Raw genomic sequence first — 18,254 nt, 5'->3', positions numbered from 1 at the left:
CCGACTGAACTGCGCATACACACACATGCGCAGCCGGCTGCCTCACTCTCCCTTCAGTGGCTCCCCCCCCCCCGGCATCTGATCGTGCTGGGGAGGAACTGCGCGGCGGCTCGGGATCTATCTGATCCCGCCGCCGTGTGTCTCTTTTGGTGCAGCTCTAAAAAGCCACACTTTGGCCATGCTCCCCCCCCCCCCGGTGTGGCAGGGGCCGTAGTTAATACTTAGAGTTGTATTAGTGTGGTCTCTGGTCTGCCTTGCTCATCAGTGTCTTATTCTTATCATATATATGTGGCAGGCACAGGCTGTAACAATGGAATCAGGGGTCTGACCAACATTTCCAGAAGCCGGGGCTTGCAGCTTGCCCTGCGCAATGCATAACTTTGCCCATTTCTTCTCTTCCCCCAACCCATTATCATTTCGGCAGTCTGTTTCTGCTCTCTTTTCATGGAAACAAAACAGATTTTGAAAAAAACAAGTAAACTGATTTAAATGGGGAGTGCTTTAAAAATAATTCAGCCCCTCTTCTCTAAAGTGGTGAGAACTTCAGGGGCTTAGTGCTTACCAGGGTTGGTCTGCTTTGGAAGAGAGAACACTGGGAAGGGTCCATGCTGTTTTACAACTTTTTTTGCTTTATTTATACATATATGGGTAGAGTCCAGGTGGAGGCACAGAGGTATCCCTGCACACTAGCAGATGCAGAGGTTCACATCAGATCCTCAGAGAGAGAGATCCTTTACCCTCTTCAGCCAAATCACAGCAGTGGCTTTCTGCTTTCCCCCCTCTGTCTCCTCCAATATCCCAAGTCCTTGCTTTCTTCACCACTCCCCCCCATTTACCACATTTCCTCCCCTTCTCCATTTTATCCCCACAACAGCCCTGTGAGGTAGCTTAGGCTAATTGTGCGTGAGTGGCTCTAGGTCACCCAGCAAGCTTCCATTGAAGAGTGGGGCTTTGGTCTTGCAGATCCTAGTCTGACACTTGAATCACTGTTCTTCTGGAGACACACACCTGCCTGCTCCCTTCAGCCATAAGAGGCTGCTTCAGCCATAAGAGGCTGCTTTAACACCCATAGAGAGGCATATCTAAAACTGTTAAGCAGTGTGAGGAAACATTACCAATCCTTTTGTCATGAAGGGTAGACTGTGCTTGTGATGAGAAGCCACACTCATTACATATACAAAAGCAGGGAACATGGACACTTTGCAAACTCTTTTTGGTTTAGGACATAGCCATGGTGTTGCTTTGTACCTCCAGTCGTGATTGTATTTTGCTAGTGTTAAAACAGTTCTGTCTTCTCGTTTTTCTAATTTGTGATGGATGTGGCTAATTATGACACATAAAGCCCTAGAGACCAGTGTATCTGAAGGTTCCCCTTCTCTTCCACTGAGTTCCTGTTTTCCATGCTCCTACCTTCAGTAGTTAGGTTGGTGGGTACCAGAGAAAGGGGTCTTTTCTGTTGTGGCTCCCCCAACTGTTGAGAGCCATGGACTAATGCATCTGCCTGTCATCTACTTAGATAGATACCAGAAGGAAACTGTTACTTACTCAGATCTTTGGTAAATTGTAACGTGTTTGTTTTTATATGTTTTAGTGCATTGAATTTTAATTTGTTTTAATCTGATTGAATTCTAAAATTTAGAATGTTTTTATTAAAGTATACATGACCTGGAAATTCTATTTGGACTGGATAAAACAAAATTAAACAAAAATAAAGAGGAAATAAGAAACATATGCCGTTTGTTCATACTTAAGTTTGATTATTATTAAATATACTGAATACATATATGAATCTGATCTTTATAGATGATTTTAAAAAGGATGCTAGATACTGAAACAGAACGTACACTGTGGAGATGGAATATTCAGGAGCCTGAGAGCTGTTTTATTCTTTAAGAAATTAAAGAATAAAATTTAAGAAATTATACATGACCTGGAAATTCTGTTTGGACTGGATAAAACAAAATTAAACAAAAATAAAGAGGAAATAAGAAACATATGCCGTTTGCTCATACTTAAGTTTGATTATTATTAAATATACTGAATACGTATATAAATCTGATCTTTATAGATGATTTTAAAAAGGATGCTAGATACTGAAACAGAACGTACACTGTGGAGATGGAATATTCAGGAGCCTGAGAGCTGTTTTATTCTTTAAAAAATAGTTATGTTTACCATGACTATGACAGTGTATATTAGCGTTTAATGTATTAAACATATAAAGCAGGAAGGGCAAGTGTATAGCCCTAAATATATAGGAGCTGTAGCCAACCAGGGACCACGTGTCATCCCTCTCTTTCCATAAAACAGCAGTTTAAATACTCTTGTGCAGTATTCTCATAGTACTACTAAGAGTTTAGATATAGTTATGGTATGGAAGGGACATGGAGCAGCGGCTGATAGTCTCTGAACCTTTCTGGACAAATCTTGGTTTGAGGATTCAACTCCTTCTGAAACTGACTAGTCAGCCTGCTGTTTGATCATATGCATATCTCTGGATCATGAAAGATAATTGACAATGTGTGGTACAGGATAGAAAGATGTAGCAATCAAACAGAATAATTGGAAAGGTAACAAAATAGGGATAGCTGGATTGCTGATGAATGAAGAGTGAAACATAAGACATCACTAGAATGAGTGGAATGTGGGATACTAGTAGTTGGATAGACAAAAGGAAGCAGGAGGTGGAGGAAAAAAATGAGTTAGCAGATGGGGGAAATATATTGCAATGAGATGTCAGGTGGAGGATTGAGTGGGTGAGCGAATCATAGTGGTAAATGACTACTAGATTTTTGTAGTTTTAAAATAAACACTTGCTTTTTCAATGGATAATCTATCAACTGGAATAGGCAGCATACTGAGGTCCACTCAGATCTAGGTGCTAGGTTACCTGCTGTACAGGCCAACCACAGTGAAACATGTTTAAGTCCCATTTATTTTAATGAGAGAATTAAGCATGCATTTGTGTGCTTAACTTTCTCCTTCCAAAATCATTAGAATTTTGCAGTGCTTGGCTTTGGTTGGATTATGCCCTGGGAGTAGATTCTATTTGCAGAGAGAGTTGTTTTTTAACCCTTTTCTTGCCTCTTTGTACCTAGCTTTTCTCCATTGTTGTGTTTGGCTCCATTGTGAACGAAGGCTACCTTAACCATCAAGATGAATCAGAGGAGTTTTGCATCTTCAATCGCAACCAGGATGCCTGCGGTTACGGTATCACCGTGGGAGTCCTTGCCTTCCTCAGCTGCCTTCTTTACCTGGCACTAGATGTCTACTTTCCACAGATCAGCAGTGTCAAAGATCGCAAGAAAGTTGTACTCTCCGATATTGGTGTGTCTGGTGAGTTTCTCCATAGATTGGCACTACTCGAGATTCTGTAGGGATATTAAGAAAATCCTGTAGCATCCAAGACCAACCAATCTTTAACTTCCAGAGCATGAGCTTTCCTCTGGAGGCTGCTATTTACCAGCAAGCCGAGGAAATCGGTGGAATATTTGCATGAAGAGAAGGGGAACCTTTTGTTGATTCCTGGGTTCTCTCTCTCTCCTTTTTCAACACCTTTTCCTATGCCAACCCCCCCTCCCTTCATGCTTTCTCACTATCCTCATTTTTTTCTCTTTGGCAGTCCCAGGGCAAGTTTGCACACACAGTTAAAAGCAAAATCTCTTGCACATGCTAATTTATACCCAAATGTTTATCCATTTTCTCTGAGCACCGATGTGTACATGAGCTCCCAGATTAAATGGGAAGTTATCACAAGACTCCTCCTGTGATGTAGACCTGCAGAACAAACCACCACAGATTCTTAACACCAGGCAGTTCTAACAGAAAATGCTTGTCGGGTAAGGTTTAACTCAGCCTGTCTACAATCGAATAGCTCAGTCATTTGTAACCATCTTCAGGCAGGTCCAAGCCTGCAAGGAAACTCTTAAGTGTAGCGGAGGACTCAGTGGCATATTCTGAGGCAACGGTTTCCAGCCTTTTTGAGCCTCTGAGCACCTTTGGAATTCTGAGAGGGGGTGGTGAGTGCCACCCCAAAAGTGGCTACCAACAGTGGCAGAGCCAAACACCAATGCCTCTCTCTCTGCTTCACATAAGAAAAGCAGAAGGGGAGTAAAAAGAAATGAAAGAAAGCCTGGTGGGATAGGAAGGAAGAAAGGGAAGGGGGAATTTTAAAAAAGGAGGAAAGTCTGAAGGGGGAATGAAACCACAAGTCTGGACACTACTGGTCTTCCTGATCTTCGATTGATGCTGATGCTCTTGCATCTTTGGAAAACCCTTTCATTTGAAGGAGGGCAGCCACTAACAAGCCCTGCCCTACAAAGGCCCTGACCACTTTCTGAAAAGCTCGGTGGGTGCCAGAGGAAGTACTGGCAAGTACCATGATGCCCTTGGGTACCATATTAGGGAAACCTGTTTTGGGGTGTCTTTTTGGTTCATCCACGTTGCTGGTGAGGCTTGTGCACAGATAAACCGACAGCAAGACACTAGAACATACCTAAGGCTTCACTGTGGCTGTGGATTGCTGGGTAATATAAAATGAAACAGACATGCAAAGGAACTGTGAAGGCTAACAGAATCTGTTACACCATGAGCTTTTCTGAGTCAGTTCATTTCATCGTCATATGCATGAAAGGCATCCATAGCAGTTAAAGTTACAAGCAACAGAAGGGTGGGAGCTGGAGGAGATGTCACAAAGAGAAGCCAGTTTGAAACACACAAAGAAAAGTCTGTCAATTCAGAGTTGAGGAGGAGGTCTCCTAACTGTTAAAGATGAGGGCAAAGTAGGATTAACATAACACTGGTAAGTGATAAGGAAGAGAAGTAGTGGTAGTACTCTTACTTCTAATACAAATAATTGGTGTTTACACAGAGCTTTCAGCATTCAAATGCTGGTATTATTATCCCCATATTGCAGATGGGAGCTGAGAAAGAGTGGCTTCCCTAAGGCCAGTTAGAGAATTTCCAGCAGAGGCAAGATTTGAACCAGGGACTTCAGGGATATCACAAGTCATTTTCTTAGCCACAGTAATGGTAGGCAAGTTATGTTGTATGGGCAACAGCTCTGCCACTGCCAACCTTCTCACTGAGGAACCCTTAATGACCTTCCAGGAAGCCACAGGGGTCCATGGGACACAGTGCAAAAAGAGCACTGCAACATCTTCTCTGGCTCATAATCTTTATGTCTCCCTCCCCAGTTATCGGTCATCAACATGAAACACTCTTTTTTATTTTGTGTGTATGTGCGCCCGTGTGCATGTGTGTGTGTGTGATTTTGTGTGCTTGCCTGGAAGTCATGGTGACTTCTGGTGACCCCTGCTGGAAGCTGGGATGTTCTTCAGAGAGGTGGCCTGATTCGCCTGCCTCTGTGTTCTGCCTCTGGTATTCCTTGGAGGTTGCCCTTCCAAGTACTTGCCAGAGTCGGCCCTGTTTAGCTTCTGAGATCTGAGGAGATCAGGCTTGGCTGGACTATCCAGGCCAGGGCAACATGAAGCACTCTTAATGCATAGGACCAAATAGTTCAGATAGTCTCCTCTGAAGATCTCAAGAGGAAAAATAGCTTATATCCAACTGTGCAGTTCTAGTGACCCAAAGACTTTTAAAGTTTTGGGAGCCCCACCACCTGCAGCCCATTAAGCACCCCCCTCTTTTGTTCCTGTGGGAGAACTAGTGGACTCAGAGGAACCTGCTGTGGCCTGCTGTGGGAGAGGAAAAATGGCCAAAATCACCATCCCCACTTAAGAATAATGAAATGCCCTCAGGTCTTTGTAACTGCATGGCTGAATACAGGCCAAAGCATTTAAACATCAACTAATATTTTTTATATAGAAGGAAAGGAGCAATGTAGTCAATGACATAGACAATAAAGCATTAAAAGGAAGTTCTCTATTTAACTCTCATGTGCTCTGTAGAGACTATAACTCAAATCTACCTTGGGCCCTGACATGCTTAAGAGAAAGGCAGGTATATATAGACCATAAAATTTTTAAAAGAGTGTGTTTGTTTTTAAGTTGCAAAATCAGGTAAAGAATCTAGTTTCCTCTGAAAGCGAAATCCCCTCTCAAAGCTTAGTGAATTCAAACCTGCGCTCACATGCAGCTACTGATGCCAGAATACACACCATGCAAAGCATACTGTGAAATGCTTACTCTGCTTGTCCATTTGTTGTCTCCTTTAAAAATGTACATTCTTTTTGCTCCTACTAGACCCATATTCAAGCACGCCGGTCATGTAGTGAAGGGGTTTTCTTCAAACTCCAAATCAGTATTGATTAATAGTGGCTCAGACACTTCATCCCATTCCTTACAAAACATAAGGTCTGTTCAGACATGACAATTTTAATTAGAACAGCAGACATTCTGGAGTAGGCTTGCAAATAGCCAGTTATTGCTGATGAGGGAGTATTGCCTCCAGGCAGCCAGTTAGAAGAGACTGGGTTTGTTTTCCCTTCCCTTTAGAGGTCCTTCATGTGCAGCAAATGACACATGTCGGGTATGTGTCAGGCTCATAAACAGGCTCATAATATTTTATTTGGAAGTAACTGGAGCTGTAGTGCTTAGTTGGTTTAGCTCAGACGTGCTGGGGGACCTGCAAGGACTTGTAGGAGGGAAAGCTCATTCTTCATGCTATCTTTACTTTCCCTCCCACCTGTCCTCTTTCTCCATCCCCCCCCCGCCCCACACGTGAAGCAGCAGAACAAAATTTGAGTCCAGTGGCACCTTTCAGACCAACAAAGTTTTATTCAAAGTGTAAGTTTTCATGTGCAAAGCATATTTCTTCAGACAGATTGGAACAATTGGGCCCTCCTAATGGCTGTCCCCCACCCTCTTTTTTCTTGTAAGGAGCCCTTAAAGAGATTTTATTCCCGTTTGTCTGAAGTAGTGTGTATTACACACGAAAGCTTACACTTTGAATAAAACTTTGTTAGTCTTAAAGGTGCCACTGGACTCAAACTTTGTTCTTTTATTTCCTGGTGTTTCTCCTTTTGATGTCTGCACATGTGGCTTTTAAAAACTCTTTTAGACCCCCCCCCCCAATCAGGTTTGGGTTTTTCTGCAAATCTGAAGTTTCCTGCAGGTTTGTAGAACATCTTCCCTATCCCTACGTGGTCCCATTTTACAGAAATCTGGATCTACATTCTGAGGCCAGATTTAGAATTAGATAGATGATTTATCAGTGAATGTTTTTTGACTGTCTAAAAATTGCCCCTAATATATCGAGCAGCTTAAAAATTATTTTAATACAGTTACAGTACTATGAATGGCAAGTGTCATTTTGGAAGTGCATTTCCTTCTGTGTGTGAGAGAATGAGAAATGCCTGTTATGTAGCATGTGTATGAGTGGGAAAGGCTAAGGCACATTATTCATTAATACTTCGGGGGTGGTGTGGGGGGGAGATAGCTCTACTAAGGATCCAGGAACAGCTTTGGCAGTTCCTCTGTCTCTCTAAGAGATGAATAACAGCTTGTATTAAACCTTCTCAAGTGACATTTTTAGATCCAAGAGTGATTTGTAGGGGATATTTGGTCTGCAGGGTAGCAAAGTTCCTTTGGAGAAGTAAATCATCCTGCTTGTTCGTTACTACCATGACTGTCAGGTTGATCATATTTTCTTTCATTAGTACAGCAAACCATTTCACTTTATCACCCTTAAAGTAAACCATCCATTCATGTTTAATACGTACATGTCACTCTGTGAGCTTGATTCTAAAGGCACTCAAGTGTAAATTCCAGGCATTACTCTGGTCTCCTGTAGTTGGTGATGTTGGTGAGGAGCGGGATAGTGTGAGGGGGCTGTTAGCTCCGTGGTCGTTTGCTTTGCATTGCTTGGTTTTGTAATTAAACTTACAAACTGTTTGGGGAGAAATTCCATCCCATTTGACAAATTCTGTAGTACATAAGGGAACAGCCATTAATGTTATATGAGTAAGAAGTCTTGTAATGCAGCGATGGGTGATAATCTGTAGAATGTGCAGCCTTCAAATAGCTCTGAGACTCCTAGGCACAATATTTATTTATACCCCACTTTTCTCCCGAATGGGGACCCAAACTGGCTTACAATATTCACCCTTTCTTAATTTCATCATCGCAACAACCCTGTGAGGTGGGTTAGCTGGAAGTGTGTGATGTGCTCAAGGTCACCAAGCACTCTTCCGTGGTGGAGTGGGGATTTCAGTGTGCATCTCCCAGATTCTAGTGTGATAATCTACACCATCCTGCCTCATGTAGAAATACTTCCCTAGCATAGTGCTTCTAAGGTACCCTAAGCATACATATGTGAGAGTAAGCCTCACCCCAGCGAGGCTTATTTCTGTGCATAGGATTGCATTATAAGCTACAGTGCAGTGATACCCACTCAGTAGTTTGGGAGCCACAGGTGGCTCTCTGACATGCTACCTGTGGCTCCTCCCCAGTGTGGTATTCTTCCCAGGTGCCAGGAAAGTGAGCAAGATCATTGTGTAGTAGATAGGGCCTGTGGCTGGCAGATGGGTCCCACCTTGAAATAGCCACTGCTGGAGAGACTAGAGGATGGGTAAGAGGTGAATCTCCCTGAGGTGTGAGCCTCATTCTAGGGATGGAAATAAAGGGCCTGTCATAAGAGCATAAATAGAGTCTTGCTGGATCAGACCAGTGGTCCATCTAGTCCAGCATCCTGTCTCACACAGTGGCCAACCAGTTCTCTGGACAGCCAACAACAGGGCATAGAGGCCGAGGCCTTCGCCTGATTTTGCCTCCTGGCTCTGGGATTCAGAGGCTTAGGGCCTCTGAATGTGGAGGTTCTCCTCAGTCGCCATGGCTAGTAACCATTGAAAGGCTTATCCTCCATGAATCTATCAAATCCCCTTTTAAAGCTGTTTATTCCTGTGGCCATCATTACATCCTCTGGCATTGAATTCCGCATTTTAATTGCTCTCTGTGTAAAGTAGTATTTCCTTTTGTCTGTCCTGAACCTACTGCCCATCAGTTTCATTGGATGCCTTCGAGTTCTAGTATTTTGGGAGAGGGAGAAAAAAAATACTCTTTGTCAACTCTCTCCATTCCATGCATGATTTTATAAACCTCTTATCACGTCCCTCCTTAGGTGTCTCTTTTCTGAACTGAAAAGTCCCAGACTCTTCATCCTTTCCTCATACGGAATGTGTTCTCCAAAAACCCTGCCTCCCCTGCAGCCTCTGTGCTCTCATCCCAGCACCTGGGCCGCTACCCAAGAAAAGAGCAGGCCGGCCACAGTGGGATGCTGGTGGTTTCACTCACCTTTCTCCACAGCCAGCTGGGCCTTCTCCAGGTGCTGGGCTCCCTCTCTCTGCCCCCATCTGCTGTGCCTCAACTGAGGAGAGAGGGAGAAGGCAGTGTGGGAAGCCCTTCCCCTCACTCCAGATAGACAAGGGCTGGCTAACGTTCAGCTGTGGCAGGGAGAGACAACCCTGCATGCAGAGAGCTATCCTGGCAATTTAAGAAGTTATAGTTACATACTTAATATTACTAGCTGCATCTTATATTTTGGTATGCCTGTGTTTGGGGCGGTGCACAGGCCATACCGTATCATGTGGCCCTTTTGATTGCTGCTAATGGTGAATGTGGCTCTCCATAAGCTAAGGAGTGAGCTCCCTGCTATAGTGAGTTTATGGCAGGACTCATTAGGAAGCATTCAGTAAACCATTCTCTTTGTCTCTGTTTAGAGATCTGGAATATGGGAAGGACCATTCTAGATCTGTCTTACTGGGTGGTTTGTCATGATTACAGATACTGAGTTAATGTACATGAAGCCCTTTCAGTGTTCCTAGGCATTGTATGATTGCTTGGGACGCCAGCCCAAGTCCAGCGCAGGTGGATGAAGGCCCTGATTATTTCTCTGGAAGAACTGGGAAGGGCTGTGACCCAATGACATAGCACAAGTCTTGCATGCAGAAGGTCCCAGGTTCAAACCCTGAAAACTCTGGCTAAACTAAGGATCTTCAGTGGCAAGTGTTAGGGAAAGCAGAGGTCCATCAGTGGCTGTTAGCCACAAGGTATAGATAGGGGCTCTGGGACAAGTGATGCTCTGACTTCTTGGTGCTTGGGGGGGGGGGGTCAACAGTGGGAGGGCTTCTAATGTCCTGGCCCCACTGGTGGACCTCCTGATGGCACCTGGTATTTTTGGCCACTGTGTGACAGAGTGTTGACTGGATGGGCCTTTGGCCTGATCCAACATTGGCGTCTCTTATGTTCTTATGTTTAAAGACTCCTGCCCTGCCTGAGACCACAAACAACAGCTTGCAGTCAGTGTAGATGGAACTAGACGGATGTAGCATAAGATCATGTGACCAGGCACTTGATAGGTTGCCTTGTATGTGTTTATGACAAGGGAGTGTTTATTCATGTCACTCTCTCCACATGTTTTCAAGAAGGAGTAAGAGCCAGGCATGGTGTGCCACTGGGAGTTTTATGAATGGAGCTCCCTTGCAGTTCATTAAAAAAAGAAACACCAGCAAGTATTTAGGGACTTGATTTGCATCAGGATTGCAGAATCATCTTGGTTTTTGTTTGTTTCCTCAAGTAGCTCTGTGGGGCTGTTTCAGACGGTGAAAGGGAGGAAAGACGGTTTGAACTTCCTTCTCTGTGATTCCAGTTGGTCTCTGTCTGTTCCTGTTTGCTGCTTGTATAAAAGGGGGGTGAAGTGGATCTGGGAGCTCCGTTCATGAAATTCCCAGTGTCATGCCTGGTTTGGCTGAAGTTGCTGAAATATTTCCATTTCAAAATGCAGCAAAGGAAGAGGTTAGATAACCAGATAGTTCCAAATTGGGCACTACTCACTTAAAGTGCTGACCCACACTCACCCCTGCTTTAATGATGCATTTTCCTCTTACGGGAGGCAGTGGTTCTAAGAGAACTGAAAGTAGCTTGGGAGCAGGGTTCCCTCTAAGCTGAGTTAGTGTAAGCCAGCTCACAGTTTTTAGCCTCCGGCTCACACATTTTTGTCTCAGCTCAGGAAGGATGGCTCCAGAGCAAACTAATTTATGCAGTAGCCAAATCACCTGCTCACAACTTTAATGCCAGTCGCTCACCAAGTAGAATTTTTGCTCACAGGACTCCATACCTTAGAGGGAACATTGCTTGGGAGAGGTTCTGCTTCCCACACTGGAGACATGTGTCTCATTTATTTCAGGTCTGGCAGGTTTTGTAGGGTTTCTAATCAGTATGAACACCTGCAATACCATTTTTTACCAGGGGTGAAAGTAGGATGAGTTTATGTACTGCAAACAGCCATTCCTTTTTCAAAATAATTGCAACATTGGGTGGGGGACACCATTTGTCTTTTCTCCTGCACGGTTCTGATCCTGTGCCCATATTTCTAGAGTTTGGATTTGTATGTGTGAAATGTATCTGTCTGTCTCTCCTTGTGTGCCTGTTACTGTTTGTCAGATCCACCCATAGAAAGAGTCCAGTCATGCCAGAGAGCATTCAAGAGGATTATATTAATCATTCTGTGGCAGTTTTCTTCCTTTAAGAATAAGGAAACTAGCCCTAGAATTTTGGCAATGTTCCAGTTGCTCTGTATGTAGTCTGGCTGTAGTTCCTCTGCAGTTGATTTTGCAGACATTTGTCCTTCAGCTGTGCTTCCCAGACAGTTTTTATAATGTGGCTTAATTCTGCAGAAGGCCTGCATTTCAGGAAGATATGAGCTAGTGACACTACTTTTGTGGGGCCCAGTCACTGATAATACCTTCTGTGAATTAGGCTACAGGCTCAGTATTGTTGAAACTGTCTTTTCTTCCCCAAGTCACATAATGTCTGTTTTTCCTCACTTAGGGCAGAACTAAAGCATGTTTCTCAATCTGCATTCACCAAGGTAACAACAATGCAGGGATGGTTGGGAGAAGGTATTAACCCACACATAATGATCCTCTTCCCTGTGAATACCATCCACCAAGGTCATTTTGCCCTGAGCTGAGCTTAATTCAAGTCTTGGTGGGGGGGAATCAGGCCAAATAAAAAAAGGTTGGAGGAACAGAGCGTCTGCAGGTGAAAACCTTCACAAGGGGGGAGAGATAGGCATCCACTTTCTCACCTGCCTTTTCTTCATATTAGCTTTTTAGCATGACACTCTGCCTTATGCAAATGTGCTCCGGTCCATAAAATGCTTTGGGATGCGATATATTAGTATTTGCTAGGGAAATGGAAGGATTGATACTTACGCATATGTTGTTTTTCCCTTTTCTTCCTCCTCCTCCTCATTTTGATGGTGGTCTCTCTAAGGCTTGTGGGCATTCCTCTGGTTTGTCAGTTTTTGTTTCCTGGCTGACCAATGGCGAGTTTCAAAACCAGAAGACAATCCGATGAATGAAGGAACAGATGCAGCCCGGGCAGCCATTGCATTCTCTTTTTTCTCCATTTTCACCTGGGTAAGTAGTGCAGCTAAGTAATTGTGGTTCTCTTAATACATCCTGTTACTTCAGATCCCAGGATTATTACATGCAGTGGAACTTCCTTCTTGCAGGTTTCATAATCCAAAAGGTCTTCACGTATATCCAAATAAATCACTGGACAGACTACAGCCAAAACTTACTGGACAGTTTGATGTGCCAAATTTTATGTAACTTTAAATATTTGGTTGTTTGCACAGATCTGTCTTTTGTGTCTGTCTTCCCAAAGGATGCCAAGAAGAGCTAGCACAGTCATGTATGAACTCGAGATCCACCTGGTAGGGCAGAGTGACAGTACGGTTCTCTGTGCCATCTTAGGCCAAAGACAGACATAAACACTTTGGATTTATTCACTTACAGGGCCCAATTGTAATGTCTCTGGGCCATGTTCGGATTTCATAATGTAGGGTCTGTCTGATCCCATCTCCACAATACATGCTCACAAGTCAGATTTTTTAAAAAAATATTCCTCAAATAAATGTTGCAAATTGACCATACCATGTTAATAGGCTTTGGGGTCTGGGCTGGGATTATCAGGGGCATAGTAAAGGATAACCGTTCCTTCTCCCACCCCCTTATCATGCTGGGGCCATGCTACTCTGGGTTTTTTTTTACACAGACTCGGAACTTCCAAACTGGATTGAGTCAATAAACAAGTGGTTCTTTTCTTTTTCAAAAGAATTCAGCTCTGTACAGAGTGGTAATTGGCTGATCCTTGTAGAGCTAGAGGTTTGTGTAGAAAAATGTGGGGCAGGAGAGCAGAGGTCACCCCACAGCAGAAAGAAGCTGGGCTGTATCCATGCATCACTGGATATTGTACTGTCAGTCCACTATGATGATTGTTCGCAACTGGGTTATCATGTGTGTACAAGATGAGTCCAGCGGCATATGACTGCTGTAGTGCAGCGGTAGTACAGTATCCAGTGATGTGTGGCTGCAACCCTAGTCTGGCTCCTTTGCCTTCTCTCTTAGATGAGCAAGGTTAGAATGTGAAGACTGAGAGAACAGAGTGTAGCAAAGCTCCTGTTCTTTTTCTGCTTACCACTGATTTCAGCCACTGCTGCATGGCACCTTGAATACTCTTACGAATCTCCTCTCAGGCTTTCTTGCCCCACCTTTTGCCCTCTGTTTGTTTCAGTAAAGATGAGAAGGGGGGCCTCTAGTTTACATTCAGTATAGGACAAGGTCAGGGCCAGCCCAACCATTTAGGCATACTACTCTGCCAAGTAAGGCTGACATTTTTTCCTACTGCATCACCAGAGGGCTGTTTTTTTAAAGAACAGTCATTGCAACAGCATTATAGTGCTGTAGTGATTACTGGTTGTTGTTTTCTCCTGTGGCATGGCACAGAAAATGCCAGAGGGACTGACTGCAGGAAAATGGCAGCAGTATGGGTGAGACCTTTGAAAATACATACCTTCTTGTCCGGATAGTGTGCTAATATACTTGCTGCATTTTTTTATTAAAAGGTTTGAGAGAGAACATATTGAGGATGAGGAAGACATAGAGGATGATTAGAACACACTTTCAGGTGGATACTTTTATATATGGAGATATATCTGTATCTGTCTATATATATATCCATCCAGTTTGGAAGTAAAGGCAGAGGAATGCTTGTCTGTGAAAGCAGCCCAGTGACCCTTTTTCACACTGGCTGTTTACTGTTGTCTCATACGCTACCATATCATCAAAACTGGGAGGAATTTCAAGGAAATTTGTTACCCTGCAGAGTCAAGGCCCATCTGACCCTCATTTGCCTATGTAGATTTAAATGCAGACTCATTAGAAGTTTCTCATTGACAAATGCAGCAAATAAAAAGTTTTATAAGACAGACAACTTCTGCCCACTAAAAGAAAAATTGACACAGTGTCCAATATTTATCTGTGGCATAGGAGATATTCCGCTGTCTAGCACATATTCTGTACAGGCAGATGGCTTGTTTATTCTTTGGTAACAAAACTTCTGCATTCTGAGCACACTTTCTCTTATTTTACAGTTCTTTCAGTGACCTAGTTCTGCCCAGTTCTTTTAGAGTCCCTTAAATGCAGCTTTTTACCTTGGGCTGATATGGAGGCCTTTTTAGCGGGCGTGCAGTAGCGCCCTGAAGGAAGTATTTGTGGTCATGCGAAGTCTCCTTTGGAAAAGGAGGGGAGTCCTTCGAATGGCACCCCAGCATTCCCTTTCTTCTTTTATTGCTTAGGATGCCTTATTTTAACCAAGGGGGCCTTGCTGAATCCTGTTCCTCATTAATGGCCCTTGTTACATCCTGTTCTCTCCCTACAGAGCACGCTGACATTTCTGGCTTATCGGAGACTTGGAGAGATTACCTTTCAGGAAGAATACAACACTCTGTTCCCTAACTCTCCACCACTGCTGTCCTAATGCTAGTGTCCAGAAAGGTTGGGCATAGCAGAGGAAATTGCTGGAGTGAAAATGTTTCCAGCTCCATGCTGAGGGGCAGGAAGGAAGATGAGAGGCAGAAAATTTTTTATATCGAGTGTTTGTGCAGCTGATGTGGTGAGGAGAATGAGAACACCAAGATGCCTTGGAGTTTGGGAGAGCTTCTACCTGCCCTTTAGTGCTGAATAGCTGAAAGTAAAATGTGTCCTGTTCATGTTCTCCTCTTCCTGCCTCTGTGCCCCTCACCCCGACTAATGCCAAATAGTACCAATGTACCTTTCTCTCAGCCTTAATATTATTTAACTGCCACGGGTTATTGCCAAAATACACTTTCTACTTCTACTCATTCTTGTGTCTTTCTGGTTTGCTATCCCACCAACACAAATTGATAGTGTTGGGAAGGCAGCTGGTGATCTCTGAGCCTTTCTCCATCCTAGTTTTTCCAAAAAGCGTAGCACAAGAACTGTTTCTGATGAGGCTGGGCCTCTTGACCACTGCTTTGATGATTCCTGTGTGTGGAACATGACCATCTTGCCTTAACCCCCCAGTCTGCCGGCATACCTAGCCTCCCAAGAACTATTGATGGTGTGTCTGCATGTGCAGGATGGGCCCCTTGGAAAAAGGAGCTGAAACCTTTTCTCCCAAGCCATTCTGATGCTAGCACAACAAAGCATGTTCTGTGCTGGGCCCACAGTTGTCCTTTGCAGCCACTGGAATGAACATGGGATTGTACAAGGCCGAAGCCTGCAACATGCATTAAGCTAGCCCTGAAAATAAGCACCGTGATCTGTATGTTGAATTGGAATATGCACATAATCTTTCTACTGCCATCCTTTTCTTAATACTGTGAAATATGAGATGGTAAGGGGAAGAGTTGCTTGGGTGCATTCTGGTTTCTTCCCTGACTTGTGCTCTCTGTGGGGTGTGTCAAAACCTTCTTACTGTTTTTGAATGTCTTTGTTTTTCAGCTTGTTAATTCCAACGTCTCATGCACTAATGATGTCTTGTGCACTAACCACTACTAACCCTGCTTTTGTTTGTTTCTTCGTATGTTTTCCCTCTCTTTTCCCCTCCCTTCCATGTCTTTCTCCTTTCTGTTCCCCCCTCCCCTTCCAAAAAAATTCTCCCTGTGCTGCCGCATCCTCCTTTTAAAGGTGGGCCAGTCATTTCTGGCATTCCAGCGATACCTGCTTGGTGCCGATTCGGCCATCTTCTCCCAGGACTACATGGACCCGAGCCAGGAGGCTGGCATGCCTTATGCGCCCTACACAAATGAGGATGACACTACAGCTAGTATGGGGACGTACCAGCAGCCTCCTTCGCTGGATGCTTTTGATGCTGACACACAGGGGTACCAAACACAGAACTACTGAGAGCTGTCGGGGAGCTCCTCTCCCCTCCCCTCCCCTCTGCCCACTCTTCTCTGCCACCAACAAGCCAAGGTGCAAAACAGACACGTGTGTTTTGGAGCAGCAGGTGGCTCTGAGCCACCCTCCAGCCTTCTAGGGTCTTTGTTTTTAATTTCGTAGTTTTTTAAACTGAAAAACCTAATGCCTCACTGCTCCTCTGAATTCTCTACCGAGATTGAATTGTTGAATCCAAAGCGTTTCACTGTCTTTGTTTAAAGAGAGAATCTTCTTTCCCTTTCTATAGAAAGCTGCCGTGGGAAGAGATCTGGCTCTTACTTTCTGTAAGGGGTAAAGAGGGAAGGACCTGAACGCACAACAGCTGGGTTGGAATAGGTGATGGGCCAGAGATGGAGCCAGAGTCTGTGCGTGAGTGCAAACAGCAAAGACAGGGAACGGGACTTGGATGAGCAGACAAAACTGTATGTTCAGGGTGACAGTGAGCACAGGGGCATGCAGTCAGGCAAAGGTGGATGAGGCAGAAGGCAGTGGAGGGTGGACATGGGATGCACAGAGCGAGAGATGTCAAGTAGGCCTGAGATTACCTTTTCACCAAGTTCGGCTTTAGGGCCCACGTCAACTCCCAACTTGACAGTTCCAAACTTAAAAAAAAAAAGACATTGGCCTCTCTCAGATTTGGTTAATTTGTATGGATATTTTTTCCAAGGTTAGCTTTATCGGCATTTTCCCCCCATGGGAAATCTGCCATGGATGGCTTCTGTCATAAGTGTGGACTGCAGTTGGCCACTCTCTCAGCTTGCTCTTTGAAGTGCTCGACAGCATTCTGACTGCGTGGCAGAAGTACTGCATGACCATCTTGCTATGAACAAAATGGCAGGTGGAAGGTAAACCAAGCTGAACAGGGACAGGGAGAAGAGCTATGACAGTTTGCTTTAGTCATGGGGTATTGGTTTATATTTGTGGGGAGTGGGTAAAAACTCCTCCTCCAGCCCTCTTATCACACAGTCTAATGTATTGACCAATTTTTAATTGTCAGTTTACTGAGAAAAAGGTGTTGAGAGTATATATGTGCTTCGGGGGTGTATGAGAGAACTTGTTGGCACTTATCAACATGGGCAGGAACATGTCAATGTCCACCAAGTAAGCTGATTATTTTTACATGGTGAAATCAACATGGATTTCCCCCCCAGTGTGTTTTGGCATGTGGAACTATGGTTTATAAATGCTCCAACATGTGACTTGTTCATTACTGAACACAGTGTTGGGCTAAAATTGCATGGAATCCCAAATCCAAAAGAGAGGCTGTTTTCAGATTTAGATGCCCAGTTAATAAGGCTTCCACCAGGGTTAGATACAGAATCTCTGTTCAGCAGTCAGATGTGATGAACCTTCAGTGTATCAGTGCACTTGCAAGAGTAGTCCAACATGCTGAAATTCCCTGAAAATACTAAAATGTCTTGGCTATGCAAGTCAAGACTCCATGGAACAAAATTATTCTGGCTATACTAAGGCATACCAAAATAATTACTCTTTTTTTAAAAAAGGTGTCCTCAGTTTCTATGGAGTTTAACTTATGTAGTCAAGAAAATAACATGCTGAAAGGGAAACAATAATTAGAATGATTCCCTTAGTAATAAATCATACTCCACAGGTCAGATGATGAGAATTGTTATGCAGTCCTATCCTTTCCAAGATCGGTCAGAGGTAAGACCCATTCAGTTCAACTGAGTTTACTCCTGAGAGAAGGGTGTACATAGGATTGCTGATATAGGAGGTAAGGCTTCAGAGAGATGTTGGGATGAAAAACTGCCTGGAAGATACATTTGCAGAATTAGCCAGGCTCTATTAATAGGACAGTGAATTCGCTTTGTGTAACAAGTAGTGAAACAAAACTCTTTACCATTTGCTACCTTGCCATGTAGAGTTGGTCTCATTGATTGCAGTCCACAGTGTTGTTCATCATAATGAAGAGATAAAAAGTAACTGGGCTGACTTGTAGGAAAAGCTAGCTTTAAAGGAGGAGGTTAAGTCTTGCCATTCAACCCTGTGAGCCCTGTGGCCTTCACCCAGTGGCACAGAGACCTGT

At 43.9% G+C, this 18,254-nt stretch overlaps 1 protein-coding gene across 2 annotated transcripts in view; it reads left to right on the top strand.

The window, feature by feature from the left end:
* Positions 1–17,533, top strand: part of SYNGR1 (synaptogyrin 1) — a 36,561-nt gene extending 19,028 nt beyond the window's left edge. The window contains exons 2-4 of one of the 2 annotated variants that reach the window (XM_015419222.1): positions 3,099–3,336; positions 12,234–12,379; positions 15,956–17,533. In XM_015419222.1, the coding sequence (XP_015274708.1) occupies positions 3,099–3,336; positions 12,234–12,379; positions 15,956–16,174 (603 nt within the window). In that variant the 3' untranslated portion in view covers positions 16,175–17,533. Of the gene's footprint in view, positions 1–3,098; positions 3,337–12,233; positions 12,380–14,684 lie in introns of both variants that reach the window. The other variant, XM_015419221.1, reaches the window with a different exon arrangement.
* Positions 17,534–18,254: the final 721 nt, after the last annotated feature.

Source organism: Gekko japonicus, unplaced genomic scaffold, assembly GCF_001447785.1.
Source record: "Gekko japonicus isolate JY-2015 unplaced genomic scaffold, Gekko_japonicus_V1.1 scaffold37, whole genome shotgun sequence".
NCBI classification, from domain to species: domain Eukaryota; kingdom Metazoa; phylum Chordata; class Lepidosauria; order Squamata; family Gekkonidae; genus Gekko; species Gekko japonicus.
This window is presented reverse-complemented; position numbering and strand designations above follow the sequence as displayed.